The sequence below is a fragment of the Octopus sinensis genome, linkage group LG28, assembly GCF_006345805.1.
Source record: "Octopus sinensis linkage group LG28, ASM634580v1, whole genome shotgun sequence".
Taxonomy (NCBI): Eukaryota; Metazoa; Mollusca; class Cephalopoda; order Octopoda; family Octopodidae; genus Octopus; species Octopus sinensis.
In genome coordinates, this window is record NC_043024.1 from 3,422,008 (window position 1) to 3,441,511 (window position 19,504).

General features: G+C 38.8%; 2 protein-coding genes across 2 annotated transcripts in view; one reads left to right on the top strand and one right to left on the bottom strand.

Annotated features, from left to right (window-relative positions):
- Positions 1-15,867, top strand: part of LOC115225772 (anaphase-promoting complex subunit 5) — a 55,557-nt gene extending 39,690 nt beyond the window's left edge. The window contains exon 19 of the transcript XR_005004187.1: positions 15,850-15,867. The gene's annotated coding sequence lies outside the window, so the exon portion shown is untranslated. The remainder of the gene's footprint in view (positions 1-15,849) is intronic.
- Positions 1,918-18,406, bottom strand: LOC115225858 (ubiquinone biosynthesis protein COQ4 homolog, mitochondrial). The gene is made up of 6 exons (XM_029796850.2): positions 18,248-18,406; positions 13,283-13,435; positions 9,081-9,177; positions 8,166-8,268; positions 3,845-4,068; positions 1,918-2,204 (listed from the first exon to the last, which is right to left on the bottom strand). The coding sequence occupies exons 1-6, from the start codon at positions 18,360-18,362 to the stop codon at positions 1,997-1,999; spliced, it is 900 nt and encodes a 299-aa protein (XP_029652710.1). The 5' UTR covers positions 18,363-18,406; the 3' UTR covers positions 1,918-1,996.
- Positions 18,407-19,504: the final 1,098 nt, after the last annotated feature.

A 19,504-nucleotide genomic window follows, 5' to 3' on the forward strand; every position in this document is an offset into this window, starting at 1 on the left:
AAATATGTAGTAGAAAACCAGAATTGGTATTTTCTGCAAGTCATGTGGCTTCACTAATCTTGACTTATCTCAACAGTAAGTTGTTTCAAACCTGACATTCCTCAACAAAAGCTAGATTGGTGTATAAAACTGCTTTCTGTATGAAAGATAATGACATTTTGAGTGGATGTGTATGATTTCTACAATAAAACCCAAGTAAGCCAAAGTGGGATTTGAACTCAGAATGCAAAGTGGCACAGCAAGAATGAGCAGTGAGGGATCATCTGGCTTGGAGTCACACAGTTTAATTCAACGAAGCTTGGGGTTTTACTATTTGTGGAAATCACTTACAGAGTTGTTTCACTGCCTGATGAAACAATGTCTGTATTTGAAGATGTATACTGAGGGTGCTGCTGGGCTCCAAGTATTTACCCTAAACTTAAAAGACAACTAGAAGCACAGCCAGTTTCTAAAGTTAGGGGAAGCGAGCACCGAAAAAAGCACCACCACAACAACACATACCAAACAGTTTATAACTCATTCTTTTACTTGTTTGACTGTGGCTATGCTGGAGCACCGCCTTTAGTCAAGCAAATCGACCGCAGGACTTATTCTTTGTAAGCCTAGTACTTATTCTATCTGTCTCTTTTACTGAACTGCTAAGTTACAGGGATGTAAACACACCAACATCGGTTGTCAAGCGATGTTGGGGGGACAAACACGGACACACACACATATATATATATATATACATATATACGACGGGCTTCTTTCAGTTTCCACCTACCAAATTCACTCACAAGGCTTTGGTCGACTCGAGGCTGTGGTAGAAGACACTTGCCCAAGTGGGACTGAACCTGGAACCAAACAATTTAAAACTCATTTCTCTTATATTTCGCAAAACATTTCATTAATTATAATACACGTGATTGTATTGTACATTCATTAATTTCATGTTTCAGTAACGATGTCATTACGTATGAAACTTACAACTGCTGGTATAAATATGATGTAAAAAAAGATGAACTTCCACAGGATTGTACAGTGTCGAGAGGTTATGATATTAGGGTTCGATTTGGTTCTTCAGCTGTCAACAGCCACCAACACATCACAGGAGATTGAGAAGACAGTTCTAAAACACAGGAGCTTAGTCAAATAGTGTAATGACTCCAGAAAGTTCTTCCACGGCCAATTGATTAACAAAAATAAAGAGGCTCGACTTTTATCACACAAGTGAACTAAAGAGTTACAAAAAAAAAATTGTTGAAAAGGCACTAATTTTGAAAAATGTGCTCATAGGGGCAGTCGCTCTCCTTGCTCCATTATCAGCTACGCTACTGAAGACAATATGCCCCAATACATCAAAGCCTAATTTCCTTAGTTAAAGAAAAAAACAAAATTCACCTGGAAGTAGAGGTGTAACAATCTTCCCAATTGTGTGTTCGTCACAACTACAGGATTAAATATAACTTAATTCTATTTACTATGGAATGGAGATACCTATACATAGCTGTGATCTATATATGTGTGTGTAAATATATATATACACATATGCATGTTTCTATACATATGTAAGTATACATGTGTGTATATACATATTTATGTATATATATTTTTAAATATGAGGTCCCAGGTTCAATCCCACCACATGGTATCTTGGGCAAAACCTCAAGTCACACTGATTCTGTCTGAGGAGTAGGTTAAGAGTACATGGGCTTCATTCAGTTTCCATCTACAAAATCCACTCTCAATTCTTTGCTTAGTCAGGACTGTAGTAGAGGACAAATGCCCAAGGTGCCATGCTGTGGGACTGAACCCGAAACCTTGTGGTCAGAAAGCAAGCTTCTCAACCACACTGCCAGGCCTGCTGCTATAGTAAATAGAACTAAATGTAATTGTGACTAGCTTCACAGATATATATTCATTCACAACAACATATTTAATACTTACACCCTTTAGCAAACAGAACCACATCATATATGTAGGGCTGTGACTACCTTTATTATATGTCATCTTGTTATTCAGAAATAGAATCGTCTTCTGACAAACTGCGTTTGTCTTTCATGGAGAGTTTTTTGGGTGGAGGTTCAATATTCAGTTTCTGACGTAAATCAACAACATTCTCTTCCCAATATTTCTCAAAATACACAGACAGAAGAAATTTTGATTTCCGTCCACAACGAATGGCCCATGGCATAAATTCACTCCAGTATAACTGAGAATGTCTAAAACAGAAGGAAAAACAAAAATTATTATTATTATTATTTAAGGCAGTAAGCTGGCAGAATCGTTAGCACACCAGGTGAAATGCTTAGCAGTCTGGCACTATGTTCTGAGCTCAACTTTGCCTTTCATCCTTTCAGGGTCAATAAATTAAGTACCAGATAAACACTGGGGTCGATAAATTAACTGTTGAACACTGAGGTCGATAAATTAAGTACCTGTTGAACATTTGGGTCGACATAATTGACACATCTCTCCCAAAATGGCTGCTTTTGTCGCAAAGTTTAAAAACATCATTATTATTATTATTATCATCATCGTCATTATTTAAGTCGGCGAGTTTGCAGAATTGCTAGTGCACTGGATAAAATGCTTAGCGGTATTTCATGTCACTACGTTCTGAGTTCAAATTCCACCGAGGTTGACTTTGCTTTTCATCCATTCGGGGGTCAATAAAATAAGTACCAGTTGTGTACTGGGGTTGATGTAATCAACTTCTCCCTCCTCCAAATGTCAGGCCTTGTGCCTATAGTAGAAAGGATCATTATTATTATTATCATCATCATCAACAAATGTCTGTCTAGTTAAGCTGTTTGCTTTGCAACATCATTTTGGGTTCAGTCCTGCTGCATAGCAGGCCAACCATTGCCTTATGAGTGGTTGATGGAAACTGTGTGGAAGCCACTTGCGTGTGTGTGTGTGTGTGTGTATATATATATATATATAATATATATATATATATGGTGGCACGTAAAACACCCATTACACTCTTGGAGTGGTTGGCATTAGGAAAGGCATCCAGCTGTAGAAAACCATGCCAAATCAGACTGGAGTCTGGTGCAGCTGTCCAGCGTGCCAGCCTGATCAAACCATCCAATCCATGCCAGCATGGGCAACGGACGTTAAATGACATCAATTTTGACGTATCAGGATCCGGCAGCCTACACTTTCTTTGTCAGTCGTAATGCTTATGTCGAATGTGACGTTTCAGTCCCGCCAGCAATTTGCAATGAAGCCTGCAAATGTTACAAGTATGAGGATTACGGATCAATTCAGGCGGCGTATTTGCAACCGCTTTTCTCTTTTCCCTTGCACTCCCTAAGCCATTTGATGCAGGTTGAAACACAGTTTCTTATACCAGTTTGACACAAGGGTTTCCATTTTGTTTGCTCCAAGTCTCAAAGCTGTTGTGAGCTATACTGACTGCTGAGAGGTTACTCTTTAGTTGACCAACATTCCTGTGCCCACTCTCAAGCTGGCTGTACATGAGGACTTTGGGTATTCTTTTATCACTCATTCTGACAACATGACCAGCCCAGTGCAATTGTGACTGCATTGGGAAGCTTTCGATTCCAGCAAACTTACACTTGCTAAACAGGTTGACATTAAACACACATGTATGTATCTGTGTTTGTCACCCCCCACCCCACCCACTGCTTGACAATCAGTGTTGGTTTGTTTATGTCCCTGTAACTTAGCGGTTTGACATAAGAGGCTGATAGAATAAGTGCAAGACTTAAAAAGAAGGCCTGGGTGTGATTTATTTGGCTACATCCTTCAAGGCGGTGCCCCAGCATGGCCGCAGTCAAATGACTGAAACAAGTAAAGAATTAAAAAGTAAAAGGAGAAAGACAACACTTACTTTGGGCCAAGTCGTAGGGGACCAAAAACTGCCGCAGTTATACACATAGGTAAACCAGTCTGTAGGGCCTCTATCCACTTGACAACTACTTCCCCTAACATGTGGGGAGGCATACCCAGCAATGCATGGATCAAGTCATGGGTCTGCCTGTAACGCAGCATGATGTAGACAAGATCTGGATCATCGACGAAATGAACAGGCCGTCGGCCATCGGGATCGAAACCCTGTCAAAATGAAACAGAGGGGGGGAGGTTAGAAAAATAAATAAAGAAAAGAAAAAGAAAAAAAGAAACAAAATACAGGAAAATGCATTCTACTTGTTTCAGCCATTGCACTGCAGCAGCTTCAAGAGTTTTCATAAAAAAAATCGATTCCAGTAATTATTCTATCAGTCCTTTTTGTTGAACTGCTAGGCTATGGGGTCAGACAGACAAAAAGACACCGCCCACACACACAGACACATATGCATACGTTTGAATACATGCACACACATATACATATGTATATGTACACACACACACACATATATATACATATCCAGCCATAGAAAACCATGCCAAATCAGACTGGAGTCTGGTGCAGCCTCCCAGCTTACCAGCCTGGTCAAACTGTCCAACTCATGCCAGCATGGACAATGGATGTTAAGTGATGATGTATACACACACACATGTATACATATGTATATACACGCACACATACATTTTTATGTCAGACTACTACACACTTGGTAGGCTGATGTCTAGCAAATTCATCCACAGGCATTGATTGGTCCAGGCCTATAGTGGAAGACACTTGCCCAAGGTGCTGTACAGAGGGACTGAACTCAAAGCCACATGGTAGCAAGGTAAGCTTCTGATATGTCCCGCATTATGATGATGTAACTTCGTCTGCATGACTGGCCCATACAGTGTACCTTGCCGACTTACACTGCTTGCTGTGCCTGTTCACTATTTATCAGTAGTGGAACAGCCCACTTCTCACTTGGGGGTCTCTGCTACAACACCTCCCCACCCTTGAGATTTTTTTCTATTTTCACACAGCATTTTTTTAAACATTTCTTTTTCTTCCACGCAGAATTACTTTTCACTTCAGAATGCCGCAGGTAGTACCAGTCTACATTGTTTACCGGTAGCGCTACTAGCACATATCGACCTGACTTAAATACTTCAAATGGATTTATATTATTTTTCCCTGAGTGTAGTTCGGTTCTGTGTTAGAGTTCCAGTTTTATCAAACATTTTTTCTTCAGAATCTTTTTTCAATGGGATTTATATATTTTTCACTGTGTGTAGTTCAGTTCTATCTATGTTAGTCTTATCTTCCACTGCGTGTAGTTCGACTCCTTGTTGCCACTGATATAGTGACACCATTATACAGTGGGAAGTATCCTCATTGCCACTGATATGTCCTGCATCATGACAATGTAACTTCATTGTCTGCGTAACTGGCCCATACAGTGTACCTTGCCGACTGACACTGCTTTCTATGTCTGTCCATGATTTATCAGTAACGGAACAACCCACTTCTCACTTGGGTTGTCTGCCACAACAGCTTCTTAACCACACAACTATAGAAATACCTAGTAAAAAAAAAAACAGTCCCAGCAAACAAAGAAATCATAGTAATGCACAAGCAGAGCTGTGTGGTCAAAGAGTTTGCATAACAACCTTGGACAGCAAGTCTCTTCTAGTGTAACCTCAATGTTTCAAGTGGAATGTCATCATCATCATTGTCATTTTAGCATCCCTGCCTGTATGGGCCAGACAGAGTTTACTGAGGCAGGCTTTCTTCAGTTAGGTGCTCTTCCTTGTCACTGACCCTCACCTGTTTCTAAGCAAGGTAATATTTTCTCATGGTCAGACATATTTTACACAGAATATTGGAAATGATTGGTACTGCTTGTATAACTGTGACACTCATTTACACATCAAGACATGGAGACACAATCACACATACAAATATATTCTCTACATACACATATACTCTTTCTCTCTTTATTTTGATACACACACACGTATGTATATATATATATATATATATATATATATTTGTTGAAATGGAAAGATGAATTTTCTTGTTACAGATTATTCAAAAGTTTAACCGATACCTGGGTAGCAAAAATCACAGCAGAAAAAAGAGTTTACCCATGGGCTCTTAAGGAGCGTCCTCGTTCGAATTGCTTTGCTGCGCCTCTGTTTTGTTTTGTTCTGACAACGTAATTCCTGGTTTTTCCTGAAGAGAAAGCTGCAATATGGTATCCTTATTTAATCAGAATTTGGAAAATTGTGGCCTTTGAAACATGTGTAGAATGTAATAAAAGGAATTCTGTACAATCTTCGTTCAACTCCATTTCTTCCATTCACTAATTATATATATACATATATATATGTTCTGAAGTCTTTATTGCAGACTAAGTCCATGGGGTAAACAGTGACTATAAGAGAAATCCAGGTGAGCTGATATGGAGACAGTGATGCAGAAAAACACATCTGGGCTTGATGTATAAAATACACATCATCATCATCATCATTATCATTGTTTAATGTCTGTCTTCCATGCATTTATGGGTAGGATGGTTGACTGAAGGCAGCTAGGTAGAAGACTACCCCAGGCTACTGTGTCTGTTTTGGCAGGATTTTTACGACTGGATGCCATTCTTAACATCAACCACCCTGCAGAGTGGACTGAGTTCTTTTTACATGGTACCAGCACAGGTGATGTCAGTTTTGGTATGGTTCTTACATCTGAATACCCTTCCAAATGCCAACCACCCCAGAGTGTGGACTGGATGCTTTTTACATAGCACCAGCACCAGAAGGGTCACCAAGTAACTTGCAAGACAAGTTAAATGATGATGATATGATATGAATGGCTACTTTCAGTTTCTGTCAATCAAATCCACTCACAAAGTTTTGGTCAGTCCATGGCTATTGTAGACAACACTTACCCAAGGTGCCATGCAGTGGGATGGAACCTGGTACCATGTGGTTAGGAAGCAAGCTTCTTATTTCTTTATTGCCCACAAGAGGCTAAACATAGAGGGGACAATCAAGGACAGACAATAGGGTTAAGTCGATTACATCGACCCCAGTACGTAACTAGTACTTAATTTATTGACCCCGAAAGGATGAAAGGCAAAGTTGACCTTGGCGAAATTTGAACTCAGAATGAAACGGTAGATGAAATACCACTAAGCTTTTTGCCTGGTGTGCTAACGTTTCTGCCATGCCTGCACCTATTTGGCAGATAGAAATTGTGTTTATATTGGTATAAAGTGGTGTATACAACCTTGAGCCATTTATGCCCCTTACAAAACAGAATACACAGGTGTAGTGGTGGTGGTGGTCATCATCCTCCCCCGCCTTATTATTATCATCATCTTTTAAAGTCCATTTTGCATGCTGGCATAGGTTTGATGACCGACAGGATTGAGCAAGCTGCAGGGTTGCACCAAACTTCATTGCCAATTTTGGAATGGTTTCTACAGCTGGAGACCCTTCCTAACACCAACCATTTTACAGTGCGCACTGGCTGCTTTTCTTATGCCACTGGTATAGTGAGATTGCTAATTAACTTGTAAGACAGGAACTTAGCTATTTGATAAACACAGATCAATAAAATGTTCAGCAGACTAAGTACTGAGGTTGATTGATATGATTGACCAAAACCCAACCTTTTGATACCAACCCATCTGATACTAATCCTGATTCTAGGACACAAGCATCCGGCGGTGTATATTTCGTTTGTCTCTGTTATTTATGACAACCCTATCCCTAAAACCCTAACCCTAAAACCTTAAAACCAGTACAAACACACAAAAGATTTCATAAATAACAGTGACAAACAAAAAATACATCGCCAATAGTTGTTGTTGACAAACAACAGCAGTAATTTTATTCAGCTGAATACACGTCATTGATTGGTTGAAATTACCGAAATACAACAACTTTAACGTGAAATAACTTCGTAAATATAAGCTTTTCTCAAAACCACTAAGAGTAAAAGATATTTTATATGACACATTCTACCAGTGTCCAAAGTTTGAAAGTGTTTAGTTACCAAAAATTATTTTTTAAATCTGTCAGTCAAAAGGTAAAGATCCAATTCAAAGCTAATTTAAGTTCCAAGCACCAGCTTAATAATGACAAAATTATTTTACTAAATTTTTAATTATTTTAAAAACTAATTGAAACTAGGAGAGTATTCCAGCAGAAATACAGAAAAGGTTAACGGCAGTGCCTTCAATAGGTCTACAGTCCAATAACTGAAATCATTAAAGGAATAAAAGAAATTCGCTGGACATGAAGAATGGAAAACTCACATTGTAATTAAGGAAGCGCCAATATTCTTTACCCAGAGTTCCATCAGGTAAATTATTGAGATATTCATAATCTATGTTTTCAGTGTTTATAATTGGTTTTTCTCTGCAAATAAAAGGAAATCTGTTTAGTAGTAGTAATCCAGTTGTAATCCACCATAATCATCTTCAACCTCTGGACAGGACTGTCTTGACTCCTAGGGCCAGTTACTCGGTATCCATGACATATAAATGACAGAGATCACAATATTTCCTTAGGAGTGGGGTCTGAAAGGGATCTCAGGGAGTAACATCCCTACCTTCCTGAGCTAGTTTTGTACCACATTTCTTAAAAATCTCGGTAGAGGCCTTGGTCTCAGGATCACTCATGTCTAGAAACTGAAGTTGGGGGTAAGCAAGGGCATGCTCCTTGTAGAAAATCCAGCTCCAAAAAGCCCCATGATAGCAAGGGAGAATGAGCACCAGACAGCCCAAAGATTGGAGTGCACTGCACCTGCCTGCCTCAGTTGCTATGGCATTGAGGTAAATCCAGCCACCCCCATTAATGGGGACAAAACCTAGATTTAAAACACTGGATGATGATGAATGATATGCCAGTCCATCATAGGTTGGGTGGATTGGAGCAGTGAGAAGTGAAACATTTTGCACAAGAAGACAACACACCACCCAGGCCAGGAATCGAATGACACTGTGATTGTGAGAGCAATACTCCAATCATTAAGATATACACCTTCGCCAGTCCTCATCCAAATGAATGATGGAATAAAGCATTTCAAGATGGAGAGGTCAAAATAAAAGTTTTGCAATACAAGAAATGGAACGAAATAAACATGGTCAAGTGTTATGTAGATATTCGATGATCTACCAGCTCAGCAGAGAAAAAACAGAAAATGAAACAAAAACAGAAAAACTACCTACTTCAGAACTAAGCAACCTTCTGGGTCTTGTAACATTTTTGATTTTATCATCTTCAAAGCATAGTGGCCTGTGGTTTCACCAAATGTGCTGATCATATCTGTAACAGAAGGTTTATGGGACACACAGTACTGGATTAACCATTAAGTAAAATAAATATGTGCTTAGGTCGTCAAGGGAATAGGGCACCACAGAAATGATAAATGATTTAAGGCACAAAAGAAATCACTTTAAAATTGCTAAAACAATATTCAAAGTGGTTTATATGATCAGAAATATAATTTCAGTGTCCAAGATGTTGTAGTTCTGATCTTCTGATCAAAGACTTTGCAATTAAAAGAAGTAGGAGAAAACTTCAAATTTAAATAAAGTGGAAGTATACGAAAATAAAGGTTATTTTCTATCTTACAGCCAGTTTTGTTTCATTTCATTTAAGTGCTAAGGGCCTTTATGGGTCTTAATCTGGCCCTGGACATAATGGCTAGAGTATGTGATATCCATAACAATATAACAGGTTTATGGGACACACAAACACACACACATATATACACACGATGGGCTTCTTTCAGTTTCCATCTACTAAATCCACTCACAAGGCTTTGGTTGGCCTGAGGCTATAGCAGAAGACACTTACCCAAGGTGCCACACAGTGGATCTGAGCCCAGAACTGTGTGGCTGAGAAGCAAGCTTCTTTATTTCATAAAATTGGCCATATAGGCCTTACACAGAAGAAGCTTGTGGGCTGGACCCAGACAAGATGAGATGAAATGAAACAAAATGAAAACAGTTTCCTTCAAAATTATACATAGATATCACTTAAAACATCAATCCTCCTTGTCAGAGCCCCTAAGCAAAGTGACTTGCTGCCTGCAGACAACTCTGCATCGACAGGTCGGGGCCTGCGAACTGGAAAGCAAATTCTTCTTTGTCAAAGGTTGCTGTGATTTGACAAAATTTTATCTGTTACTACCTCCGCAGCCACCTGCGGAGGCCATATTGGACTACTTGTGCAGACCGAGTACACATGGTCTCGGTCACCCAAGCCGTCCAAAAATTCACTCATTGGAGGGGGAGATGGTGGAAGTCGTGGAGGAAGTTGCCTCCACGAAAAGAAAAAGAAAGGTGAGCAACAATGGTTGCTCACCAAAGAATGGACAGTTCTTCCTGATATGGCCTGGCTCCAGGCACAGGTGACACTTGGCGGGGTGTCCCTCAAGTATCACTGGGTACCTGTACCCGGCCATTTTTAGGAAGTCTGGGAATATCATATCTCCCACAGCCACCGGGGTCCACAGGGTCAAAGTTGCCTTTGACCCCTCCCAGTCGACCGCAGGAGCAATATCCGCACTCAATAACCTGGGCCCGCTACCCCCCAGGCCTCGCCGGATGGTATTTTTGATCCATCCCACCTCTGTACCCAGAGGCAGCCCACACACCCAGGCGCTTCTTATCTTCCTCCCGCAATAAGTGGGGAGGAAAAAAATTTCTTCCCCTCAAGGGGCTTGCTGGCAACTGTCTTTGCTTCTCCGTGGATACCAAATAGCAACCAGACCGTTGCAAATTTGGCCCTCCCCCCAGCAATAAATTTAACAGTTGGCAGATATTGTGCCAACTCATTTTGTATAATTTCTTTACTAAATTGAACGATGGCGCCAAGTGACCTAGAATAGGTCCTCAGCACCACTGTTCTATTATTAAAGTCTTTTAACCACTCCTTGGGCGGGACAACCTCCCACTCCAAGGCAGTGGCTTCATTCTTTTTTGCCATGTGTAAAAAGTTCAGAAAAGTTCAAAGAAAAACAAAAACAGTTGAAGCAAAAAATAAAATAAAAGAAGCACAGTTCAGAATAAAAAAGACTAGACAGAAAAAATAGAAAAAAGCAGTTCTACACAGCAAAAAGACAATCCTGGCCAACAGGTACTCCAGGCCAACTGGAACTTTGTGACAGGAACTTTTAAATGGTAAAAAACCACGAATACGGGCCACAGCTGACAGCAATAGCAACTGGAACAAAATTTCAAGTCTTTGAGTGAATACGCCCCCAACACTTCATTTTGTTTTTGCTACATGAACAAAAATAACACAATAGCTGCTGAGAGCAGGCGAAATTGTCCCAGATTTACTGAAAAAAATAATTCACACACAATAAATTATGCCCAGCTCACAACAAACAAAATCACTTATTTCGACGGACTTCCTTTGGTCTTATTTTTCTTCTTTTTCGGACGGAGCTCAAAGCTCACATCCTCACTGTTCAATGTCAAGAAGTCAACTTAACGTGCAAGTGCGGAAGCAAGCTTCTTACCACACAGACTATATGTGAACAATTACAACTTTTCAGAGCTGTACTCCAGTATAGCTGCAGTCTGAAGCCTGTGTACAAACAGCTATGCTACATGGCAGTGAGACACGGGCTGTGACTACTGAGGATATGCGAAGGCTCGAAAGAAATGAAGCCAGCATGCTCCACTGGACGTGTAATGTTAGTTGCATATGTGACAGTGTAAATGATTTAAGAGGAAAACTGGGCATATGAGGCATCAGATGTATGCAAGATTGCACATAAAAGCTCTGGAGCCAGTGCCAGTTCCATGTAAAAGCATCTTGTACACTCTATAGAGTGGTTGGTATTAGGAAGGGGATCCAGCTATAGAAACCATGCCAAAACAGTCAGATGGAACCTGGGTAGCTCTCTAGAACAGGGGTCAGCAAACCAGGGTAAATTACCCCAAGTGGGGCAAAAATGAAATTCTTGGGGTTAATGAGGATTCATTAAACAAGTAAAATTATATAAAAAGCATTTTCCTCGTTATGATGGAAATCTTTCTTCTGGCAACACTGCATCTTTCCAAAGTAATGGACATGTTTAGGAGACTTCATACCATTTTGTACTACAAACAATTTGGTTGCTAAGGCATCAAGTGACTAAACAGATATTATTTATCAGTTGTCTATTACCCGCCTTAACCATATTTTTTGACACACGTGCTTTTTTTTTTGATTAAGTAGATTCCATTCAACCCTTTAACACGGCTCCTGAGCTTCATTTTATTTTATCCCAAGCTCCCAATATGATATCTTAATTAATTTTGACATGGGTGGCGTAATATTTTTACACTATACCACACGTCTCAGAAAGCCCATAGGAAAGAAATTAAAAAAAACAACGTGCTGGTGGGTCGGGAGGGACTTGCTAACATACCACCATGACCCACTGGCAGGATTTGTGGGAGCCAATGTGTTAATGAGTCAATTGGACCCTGAAGACTGCATGCAGATTGCTCTAGCATCAAAATGCCCTATTCTTATGTAACTATAACAAAAATGATACGTCATTTCTCCTGAAGTGAAACAGTTTCTAGAAAAATCCTTTTGTTTCATAATTAGGATATTAGTTTATTTTTATCACATTTGTTTTATACTTTTAAAAATTATAATTGTATTTTCTGTATAAATAGATTCAATAAACCTTTTGAATTCAAAGAATCTATGACTTTCTTCTTTACAAATCAAGTGGGTAATATCGGTGTAAATAGATATCATCATCATCATCATTTAACGTCCGTTTTCCATGCTAGCATGGGTTGGATGGTTTGACTGGGGTCTGGGAAACCAGGAGGCTGCACCAGGCTCCGGTCTGATCTGGCAGTGTTTCTACAGCTGGATGCCCTTCCTAATGCCAACCACTCCATGAGAGTAGTGGGTGCTTTTTACATGACATTGGCACAGGGGCTAGAGGAGGCTGGCAACGGCCACGATCAGTTGGTATTTTTACGTGCCACCAGCATGGATGCCAGTCAAGGCAGTGCTGGCATCAGCCACATTCAGATGGTGCTTTTTACGTGCCACCGGCATGGGTATCACAACTACAATTTCCATTTGATTTTTATTTTGATGTTGATGTACTTGACTCAATAGGTCTCCTCAAGTGCAGTAGGTCACCCTATGATCCAAGGTAAACACAGCAGGCCAACCTGCTAGCCATGAACTCAATTCTTTTGTCGGGTCTTCACAGTCACAGCATATTTCCAGAGATCTTAGTATTTGGGGGTAATTAGTTAAAAAAGCTCCCCGACTCCAGCTCAAGAATGACAACGCTTGTCAAACTGCCCAACCCATCCCAGCATGGAGAATGGATGTTAAATGATGTTGGTAATGAAAAGAAAAGACAAGCAGTAAAAAGTGAAAATTAAATCCTACCAACCATCTCGCCTGGGGTTATACAGACACATAGCAGCTGAACCAATTGTGAGGAGGGTCCTCTGAATGTTGGTAAGTTTAATGTGCCCTGGGTACTCTACATCATAGTTCTGGGCTACGCTTGAAGAAAATCTAGCTGTAGATCTGGATATAAGGTCTGGAAAAGAGAAAATGAAAGATAAAGGAGAAAAGTGAGAAGGAATTCTCGTAGAGGTACAAGAATCAGGAATTTGGGGGCAGAGAACAGGGACCGGATAAATTAATCCTTGTACTGTTAGGGTCAAGTAGAATTTCTTAATCAGATCATAGATGTGTTTGTGTGCACGTGGTGTTTATGTTTGTGTATTTTTGTGTGTGCGTAGTGTTTATATGTGTGCATGTGTGTTTTTGTGCGGTGTGTGCAATATGTATGCAATATGTATGCTTGTGTGTGTGTGTGTGTGTAATATATATGCTTGTGTGTGTGTAATATGTATGCTTGTGTGTGTGTGTGTGTATTTTTCCTTTGTTGGATCCTCAACATCTGATGGAATCACAGAGACTCTTGTGTTCTCAACCCTGGTACAACCCAACTTTCTCCAGGCATGGCCAAATCGTTAAGAAGTCCACTTCCCAACCAAATGGTTTTGGGTTCAGTCCCACACCATGGCAGCTTGCTTTCTAATATAGCTCTGTACCAACTAAAGACAGAAACTGAAAGAAGATCATTGTATATATATGTATGTGTGTGTGTGTGTGTATATATATACATACAGGGTATTCAAAAAGTAAGGCAACCAACTCTTTTTAGTTTTGCCAAAGCAAAATATTGTTATATTTTGGATCTGAGTATTGCAGTGCAATGGAAAAAGAAACACAACCAAATTTATTTATATGACCACTTCTGTTTCAAATCACACACAGCCTTTTGTCTAAGTGTGAATGTGTCACTCGTGGCATGCAGCTGTTCTTGCAGAATTGAAACCCATTCCCAGTGAAGTTTTGTCTTCAGAGCGTCGAGCAAAGCATAAGGAATGCTCAAGACCCTCATCTCTAAAATAGACCAAGCAGAAAAATCCGAGTTGAAGTTGGGGCTTCTTGAGGGCCATATATCCTTGCCTATGAATGACAAAATGTTTTTCTGAATCCAGTATTGTGTCTGTTTGGAGCTGTGGGATGGTGCCAAGTCCTTTTGGAGGCTCCAAAGTGTGCCTTGAAAATGCTCATTCACCCATGGAAGCAGTTCAGATTCCAAAATGTCACTAACGTATCACTGGGTGATAATTTTAACACCTGAGAGCACAAAAATGAGGGGAGATCATCCAGTGGCTGTCACAGCTGCTCAAACCATAACTGACTGGATTTTGATGTTGATTTATGAGTCTGCCCTTGACGACGGAGCCACATACACTCCAAAGTCGGTCATTCTGGTGGTTTACTGTCTGTTTGATGTCAAATTTCTTTCCATCAGTGAACATGCCCTTACAAATTTGTATGAGCTCATAATGGCAGATCATCTTGTAGGGGTGGGTCCTGAGATTCTCCTTCAGCACTTGATACATTAATGTTTGTCTTATTTTTGCTGTGACTGCTAGTTTTCAGATGGAACGATGAAGATTTCACTGTATCTTTTCTCTGGTACTTTTCATAAGCTGAGGGGTCTGTACACTTCTTTTTAAGCCATGTCCAAGTTGATCATTGGTGGAACCAGTCTCCTGAAATTTCTTTACAAATTTCCAGACTGTTGTATGGTTAATTTTAAGCTTTTTTGTCAGAGCTGTATTACTTTTGCCACCTTTGTGGAGGGTTATGATTGTATTTCAGTCTATAGCTATTATCTAATTTATAAATCTGAAACACATTAAGCTTTTATAATGATGCATAATTTTCATACTTTATCACATTTATTGCTAGTTATTAAAGCCCGAAACTCCGGCTGCCTTAATTTTGGAACACCCTCTGTGTGAGTGTGTGTGTGTGTGTGTGTATATATACAGCACAAGATATCTGTTAAAACGAGCCACCTGTTTTTCTCCCTGTCTAACCTCTCCTCACCTGGCACAAAATCATCTCTATCAATACTACTCCCTCCCTCAGTTGAGGGATCTTTGTCTTGCAAGTGACTTGGTGGCACCTCACTAGTGCTGGTGCCACATAAAAAGCACGCAGTCCACTCTTTAAACTGGTTGCCATCCAGTCATAAAAACCATGCCAAAGTAGACAGTGGAGCTTGGCATAGTCCTCTGACTTACCAGCTCCTGTTAAATTCTCCAACCCATGCCAGCTTGGAAGACAGATGTTAAGTAATGATATATATAATTTCATGTGTGTGTGTGTTTGTGTGTATATATATATCTATGAATATCGACACACACGCACATATATATATCTTTTACTTGTATCAGTCATTAGGCTTCAGCCATGCTGAAGCACCATCTTGACTTTTTAGTCAAATGAATCGATCTACAGTACTTATTTTCTCTATTGGTCTCTTTTGCCAAACTGCTAAGTTACAGGGACATAAACACCAACACCGATTGTCAAGTGATGATGGGGTGGGGTGGGAGCACACACCGACACACTTACACATAGATATATATATATATATATAGAGACGACAGGCTTCTTTCAGTTTCTGTCTACCTGATCCACTTACAAGGCTTTGGTTGGCCCATGGCTAGAGTAGAAGACACCAGCCCAAGGTGTCACGCAGTGGGACTGAACCTCGTACCATGTGGTCGGGAAGCAAGCTTCTTACCACCACCACCAGCCCTCTTCCACATGCACATACAAACTCTCTTATACACACACATGTGCACCTTCGTTTTAGGATCACCACTACTTTATTATCTCCCCTTCTCCCTAGCTCTCCTGTGTGACCCTTCTGTCCAGTATTTGCCATGTTAGATCACTAGCCTCTACACATTCTTTATTTTCTCTCCTTGCTTCTTTTTGTGTTCCTTTCTGTGGAAGAGTGTAGGCTCGAAATGTTAAAGACTTTTTCACTTATCGAGCGTTATACTAATACATCTGTTTGTTGTCTACACTACCTGTCTTCGTCTTTTTTTTTTGTGAATTCTCCCTATATATATATACACACCTATATATATATATACACACCTATATATATACACCCCTATCTTACTTTGTATATATATATATAATATATATATATATATATATTATATATATATACACACCTATATATATACACCCCTATCTTACTTTGTATATATATATATATATATATATATATATATATATATATATATATACACAAAGTAAGATAGGGGTTATGAAGGTAACCCACTATGGGATATCAGTTATCCAATATACTGCTGGTAAAGTACCGAAATACTAAATACAATGTGATATATTGTTCAATGTTGTTCTCCATGTTTTTTTGCACATGTGATTAATATGTACGATTTGCCTATGTGTGTTTATGTATATATATTTTATATGTATATATGTTTATGTATATATATATATATATATATATATATATATATATATATATATATATATGTGTATTTTGAGTATCTATCTTATCATTTATTTTTTTTTGCTCTTATTGGATAGTATGAGAAGCAGGTTTTTATATATCAATATTATTATTATAATTTTATAGTTATGTATATCCTCTGATGAGGCCTTTGGTTATTTAAACAGACAAATATAATCTTTAATGCCTAAGACTATACTACAATGGCATATATGGGCAATTTAAGTTGGATTGTCTCTTGACCATAGGCTGAAACAGCTGTAAGGAGCAGTTTATTTGTATTATTTTAATTTTATTATTAATTTGCATATTGATGCATATTGTTTTGTTCGATTTTCATGTTCCTCTTTGTATAATTAATAAATAATATGAAATTGTAATATCCGTAAGTTGATGATCGAAATGAATTTGTTCCTCCATTTTCTTATTTGTATATATATATATATATATAAAATAAAATAAAGGATAAAACCGCTAAAGATTTTATCAGTAGTCAGCATTTAATAGAGACCTATTAAGGTGAATTCATATATAGAAATTTAGAATATCAGAAAATACAATTACAATTAAGGGCATAGAAGAGACTATACCTATGCTGAAAATAGACGCCAAATCGTCAAACCACTAAGGTGGTTTATAATAGTATATTTTATACTATTATAAATCTCTCTCTCCCCATATATACATATACATATCGCCCGCGCATACTCAATGCATGTGTTTTGCTTGTTGCAATATACCGCTTTGGGGACGAGTCATTCAAAGCACTTGGTGTTAACAACATCTGAAAGTCAAAGACAGGCGAGATAACTCGCTTCCAATCCCATTGACGAATACCGATATGTCGCTATTTTTGTTACGTATCAACATCTCGTACGTACACAAAGGCCTTTGTGGACGCGAAACCATTGGTCACTCTATAACCGGACATAAGCTTAATCACTTTTAATAATTATATATATGTGCGTGTGTGTGTGTGTAATCGTGGTGATCCGAACGGTAGAGCAGCGACGAATGAAATGCTAATCCGTACTTAGTTATCCCCCCTTTGCCTACAAAGTAAACTTTTTCGTTTTTCAGGAATCGATCAAAATAAAGTACCAGCGAAGTACAAGAGTAAATATAATTAGCTAACTACTCTTTCCTGAAATTTCTGGCTTTGTGCTTATATTAAATCCAATTATTCCTAGATAGCTGCATTCTGATTTATTAAAGGAGCAGTAATTTCTTTAAGTCGCGAGGCCGCCAACAAGGAAGTTTGTATGTGGTCATTCAGATATACTAGAAATAACAGTCAAATTTCCATTAAATGACACCTTACTTGTTTTAAAGATGAAAGAAGTCACATTGGATAATGTATTCCTGGATACACTATGTCTAGAATGAAGAAATGGTCGCGGCTGGAACGACTGGAAACATAAGCTTCCAGGGCGGTGTTTAAAGAAGTAAAAACAACTGTACAAATGAAAACAACATATTATTTACCACAACTGGTGAGTCTTTCATTTTTCAGGTTACGCAGAGTTGTAAAAGTGTTTATATTTAAATATTTCCGACTGAAAAGTCGGGACGAGAAATAAAGACACAGCGACGACGCCATTGGGAAGAACAGATGCTGGCCGGTGTAAAGATTTCAAGTGACCCTCCATTCAGAATATCCCCCGGTAATCTGAGTCCGGTTTCAAATTACTCTTGCACTGTAATCTAACATCTACGTGCGCGCGTGTACATACATATATGTACATGTGTGTGTACATACGTACATAATATATATATATATATATATTATATAAAAGGGCTTAGTAAAATAAATTACTTTGCCGCATACTGAACTCGTTAGAAATAGCAGCTAAAAAAAACTATTTCTAACACTTAAAGAAAACCTCTCTCATATAGTGCTTGCTCAATTCAACCCAAGAAAGTATGAGGGTAGAGACATTAAAAAATCAAATGCAAAGGTTATTTGAGTACGTACGTTTCAAGATTAGCCAAGTTCGACCCTTCTCTCATCAGCTCAGAATGCCCTTGTTTGAGTTTGAAAACACTGAAAATGGGAGCATACCCTTTCGGCTTGTTATCGCTTCTGAAGATCTGTTCCCAACTAACAGTGCTAGCTAACTCAAATATGCAAGAGAAAAATTTCTGTTCTCCCCTTTCCACAGCGTGGGTTAAAATCAGCAAACACTATCCTTTTTTTCGGTAAAATCCAAGACAATTAAGTAGAGAGAGATGAATTATAATTTCAACAATTGAGGGTAAAATTAATTAATAATTAATCAATTTCACCAAGTATTCAGTATGCAAAGGACCATTTAAGGCAAATTCAAATTATTACATTATATAAAAGGGCTTAGTAAAATAAATTACTTTGCCGCATACTGAACTCGTTAGAAATAGCAGCTAAAAAAAACTATTTCTAACACTTAAAGAAAACCTCTCTCATATAGTGCTTGCTCAATTCAACCCAAGAAAGTATGAGGGTAGAGACATTAAAAAATCAAATGCAAAGGTTATTTGAGTACGTACGTTTCAAGATTAGCCAAGTTCGACCCTTCTCTCATCAGCTCAGAATGCCCTTGTTTTTTGAAAACACTGAAAATGGGAGCATACCCTTTCGGCTTGTTATCGCTTCTGAAGATCTGTTCCCAACTAACAGTGCTAGCTAACTCAAATATGCAAGAGAAAAATTTCTGTTCTCCCCTTTCCACCAGCGTGGGTTAAAATCAGCAAACACTATCCTTT